The 4,824-nt window shown below is 38.6% G+C and overlaps 1 protein-coding gene across 1 annotated transcript in view; it reads left to right on the top strand.

Moving 5' to 3' along the window:
* The window catches only part of B4GALT6 (UDP-Gal:betaGlcNAc beta 1,4- galactosyltransferase, polypeptide 6), a 70,597-nt gene that overhangs the window by 54,999 nt on the left and 10,774 nt on the right, over positions 1-4,824 (top strand). Inside the window, exons 4-7 of the mRNA XM_006899554.1 lie at positions 761-890; positions 1,401-1,458; positions 2,744-2,752; positions 4,106-4,126. Of these exons, the coding sequence (XP_006899616.1) occupies positions 761-890; positions 1,401-1,458; positions 2,744-2,752; positions 4,106-4,126 (218 nt within the window). The remainder of the gene's footprint in view (positions 1-760; positions 891-1,400; positions 1,459-2,743; positions 2,753-4,105; positions 4,127-4,824) is intronic.

Below are 4,824 nucleotides of genomic sequence, written 5' to 3'. Positions count from 1 at the left end.
ACAGGAGGAGATTGTCCCTCCTTCCCCAGCAGAGCATCTGGTGGATTTGAACTGTGCACCTCTGGGATTGCAGTGCAGCCTCTTGCCACTAGGTCACCAGAGCTCCCCTGAGTATTTGACTTTTTAAAAAGTTTAAGTAAGGATACCTTAGAAATACTTCAGGTTCAGTTCCAGACCACTGGCGTAAAGCTGCTGTTGGTATAGTGAGTCACACACATTTTGTTTCCCAGTGCATGTACAAGTTATGTTTACCCTGTACTGCAGTCTGTTAATTGTACAGTAACCTTGAGATAAAGTTTGCAACATTGTGAAAATTAACTGAGTAAGACACAGAGACACCAAATGAGTGCAGTTGAAACTGTTGAAAATGAAAGTTGCCACAAACCTTAGAAGGGGTGTGTGTGTGTGTGTGTGTTTAAAGAAAACTATTTGAGGAACTAGATAAAGCAACTGACAGTATTTGAGTTGATATTAAGTAGCAATAATAAATTTGTAATGACTTGCAGACATTTTCCCAGGAATGTAAAACTGTTCAGTATTAGTTAAGCACAGAGTGTCTAAATAAGCAATTTTCTTTTCTTTGGCCCATATACTCGAGATAGTAAGGAGATAGGGAATCTATCTTCCAAACTTAAAAATGAGGTAAAGCTGACTAATCTGACACCTTAGCTGTACCATTATCCTGCTGATTGTGATTTGTTTTACTTGCATCTTTGAGGCAAACATATTTAAACACTTCTTTATATTTTTGACCTTTCAGGGGGATTCATCAATGTCAATGTCAGTGAAGTCAGTTTTGATGAGGTTCGTCAACTCTTTGCGAAGGATTTAGATATTGAACCAGGAGGTCACTGGCGGCCAAAAGACTGTAAACCCAGATGGAAGGTGAGGTTGGTTTCCCCCAGGTACTGTGACTGTCACTGTTTCTTTACTTCAAATAGAGAGTGAAATGCCTTTAACTCTTGATAAACATAACACCTCAGAATACATGTAAGTACATATCCACAGTTAAAATGTGATTTACAGCCTTCATAGTGTTATTTATGAAGACTTTAAAATGTACCAATGAAATATATGCCCAATGTGTTCAACTTCTTCAAGTCCTTGCTAATATATCTTTTGAGACTGGCTTGTTAAAGAGATTTTTCTGCTCTGTGTTGGGTGAGTGATTTCTCTGTCTCCTCCAGCTATCTTTGATAATTGCTGGCTGCCTGCGGATTAACTCCACCAGGTAATGAAGCCAACGAGAACCCACTGAGAGGATATTAATATCTTGATTTCCAATTCCGTTTTGCACTGAGGTGTTGAGGCTCTGTTCTTTGGCACATAGAATTCTGAAGAGACCACTTAGAGGTCCCTAGAGGGGTGAAAGGGGGACTTTGGACTCTACCTCATGTCAGAAGGCAGGGTTTTCTGTCTTTGATGTTAGACTATAAGCTTGGTTTTGAAGACATGGTTGTATAATATTGTTATGTTTGAGTAGAAAATAAAATTTACCTAATTCAGATGAAAGAGATGATTAAAATGAAATGTCCTGAAGGATTATATCCTATAGGATTATGACATATCCTGAAGGATTATGGCAGATGCCATAATCTGGTTAACTGTTCCTAGTTTCTCTTTCAAAATGTTAGTATCTTGTTAAAATAGTCATATGTTAAGTGAGGGTTTGATTTGACATTGCAGTGAATTAAGTATATTCATCAGTTGTAATGGCTCTTATAAAACAAATTGTCTGTGAATGACTGAAAGAAAGCCTAGTATGATTTATGAACTTCTCCCTCAACCAAACAAAAAGAAAGAAAATATTTTATAATAGTAATTCCTTCCCCTTCTTGCCAAATAAATAAAAAATCAGTTCTAGGGAAAACAATTGTGTGTGTACACTCATGAAAAAGCCTCTGACTTAATCTGCTTTGAACTCTGTTTACTCTGTGTATTATCTCAAACAAGAGAGCATGTTGTCTTGTATTGAGTAAGCTCTAAAGAAAGTTGTTAAATTCAATTTGAGGCAATTAAACGTCATTTTGACCTGGTTAAAAATGATCAATCACATAAATGCTCCTTTTTCTCCTTGACGCAAACTGTTTACATGGATTCCACTACGAAGTCTGGAAATTCATTCTGTAAATTGGCTCTTATGCTGTTTGCCAGATCACATTCATTTAATAAGTGAACCTTTGCCTGTTTCTTGATTGAAATGTAAAGTATGGCACCTGACAATCTGGAACAAGATATGCATTACAAAGTGAATTGGGGAAGGGAGGGAAGGAAAAAATATATATCAATGGATGAATGAAACTCCATTTCTGAAAACTTCACTAAAATCACTGTCTCTATGTTATTGATTACCTTTGAGTTGAGCATGACTCTATGAACAAAAGTCCTGAAGCCCCTCTACAACCATTGACATTTATCAAAGTTCATAGAGTTTCCGGAGGCTGTTTAGGAAGTGGATGTCACTCCTGCTTCTAGGTATAGAAATTATTTTCATTGCTAGGGTGATGAGTATATAGGTTGAATACAGATGAAAGAAAAAGCTGTGAAATTAAAGGGAACCCCCTGAGGACTGATTTTCTGTCTGAAGGATACCGAGTGTACCCTACGTGAGGAAGTCTGGCATGGTGGTAGTAGAACAGGTTAAGATTAGGAAAATCGAATATTCTTGTCTTCCTCCAGTAGTTGATCCGGATGTTGGATCTTAACTTTTATAGTTTGTTTTCTTCTTCTTGCTGCTTTCTAGAAGAGAAGTGTATCGTTTATGAATAGTCCAGCTTAGTGACTTTCATCCCCTACACTCATGTGCATCAGTAGCCACCAGTACTGCCTGGGAGCAAGCCTGAGTCTGAGATCTAACGATTAGTTTATTTGACACAGAAACTGGATGGTAACTGTTGCTGTCTCTGCTGTCAGCACACGTCTTTTCTCAGGTGTTGGTGTCTAGTTGACAGCATACACAACTGATAAGTACAGTGAGAAACCAGAACTAGACACAACTAAAAGCGAGCTAGACTTTTTTTTTTTAAGTGAGCTTTTCTTTGAGCTGTACGTATGGTACTTGTTGCTGTTTTATATGTTGTTGAGTCATAGCTGAGCCTCCAGGGAATGTTTAGAGGCTGTAAATCTCAATGGAGGAGATGGTCCATCTTTCTCCCATGGAACAGCTGGTGGATTTGAACCACTTGCCTTTGCATTGGCAGTCGAGCTCCTTACCTATTCAGGCACTAGAACTCCCTATTTCATTATTATCTCCCAAAGGAAAAAGTTGCCATATTTAAGTAAATAATTCCTCCCACCACTCTTCTCTCCTTGTTCACTTTCTAATAATGTCTTGTTCCGATACTGGGTCAGAGTTGAGAGAGAAGTTGGGGGAGGAGGGGGAGAACTGGATTTAGGCTAAATGTCTGCCACTAGGTTGATTCTTAATCTTTGAGGCCCTTTTCTCTCTCTTTCTCTCTCTCTCACTCACAGAGTACTCATCTAGTCGAATTAGAATTGAGTTCTTCTAAAGAAATTATAACTTTCACAAATCCTGGGCAGATTTGAATGAAGATTTTGGTACCAGTAGGAAACTTTGCAGAGACAAACTTGTTTCTAAAAGGGAGATGGAGAGAAGATGGTGGTGGGGAAATTTATGTGAAAAAGAACTTTGTCCCCTCATGATGTGTGTAAAAGAAAATACAATGAGAGGGGAGCTCTGGTGGTTTAGTGGTAAGGAATTGTGCTGCCAACACAAAGGTATACGGTTCAGATACACCAGCTGCTTTGTGACAGAAAGATGGACAGTCTCCTTTCATTCAATTTACTGCCACCAGAAACGTACTAGAAGCTCTGCTATGGGTCAGCTCCAACTCCACATTGCACAACATATTGTAATTAATACCCTAAAACAAAATACGTATATAATATTAATACTAGTAATAGAATAGTTGGCTGGAAAATCAGTTTGCTCTGTAAACTTCACTCAAACCAGAATAAATTTAAAAAAAGAAGAAAAGATGATGGGAGGATAGGTACATAAATTGAATAGTATTAATGGTTTTAATAGTGGGAGCAAATGGAATCAGATAATAATGTTGCTTGAATAAGTGGTGTGGAAGGAGAGGTTGGTGAATGCAGAGTGTTTTTTCAGAAAGAAAATGACTAGATGCTTTATCTTCATGGAAGAAGTGTCAATAGAAGAGTGGCTCAAGCAGCAAATTGGGGCCCATACAAGACAGACTCCTGAAATGAGGGCTGTTAGTCCGCAGGATAAATTATCACAGAGCAGTGAGCTCTCTTTTCTCTAGACTGTCAGTTGCAAACTGTTGAGAATGTCATTTCCCAGCCACAGGAGACATGCCATATGAATCTTAAGATGTTAAGTTTTATTTTGATAAAAAGTTTGCTTTAGACATGTTGTTCAGCATTTTTTATCGCTGTCTTAATTACAATTTTGACATTTATAAGCTGTTCAATATCAGTTGAGTTTGCTTGAATGTATTATGCCAAGACACTGGTAGTTCCTTTTCTTTATAATGGTCTCTTTTCCTTGTAAGATTGGCCAGGAGGGGGAAACCATGGTATTCTAAATACTCCACTGGAAAATTACTGTGTGTTATAAGTTTATTTTTACATTTTCCATTTCTCATTTGTTGTTGTTGTTGTTATGTGCCGTCGAGTTGCCTGCGACTCATCGCGACCCTATGTACAACAGCCCTAAACTCCGCTCCGTCCTGTGCCAATCGCACTCTGACACTCCCATCCCAATTATCCCAGTCACTGAATCAATCCACCTCATAGAGGGCCTTCCTCTCCTGCGCCGTCCCTCCACCCTCCCAAGCA

The sequence above is a fragment of the Elephantulus edwardii genome, unplaced genomic scaffold (genome assembly GCF_000299155.1).
Source record: "Elephantulus edwardii isolate Elephantulus edwardi_28Jun2011 unplaced genomic scaffold, EleEdw1.0 scaffold00261, whole genome shotgun sequence".
Lineage (NCBI taxonomy): Eukaryota > Metazoa > Chordata > Mammalia > Macroscelidea > Macroscelididae > Elephantulus > Elephantulus edwardii.
Note: the sequence above shows the minus strand (reverse complement) of the source record. Positions and strands in the feature narration are given on the sequence as shown.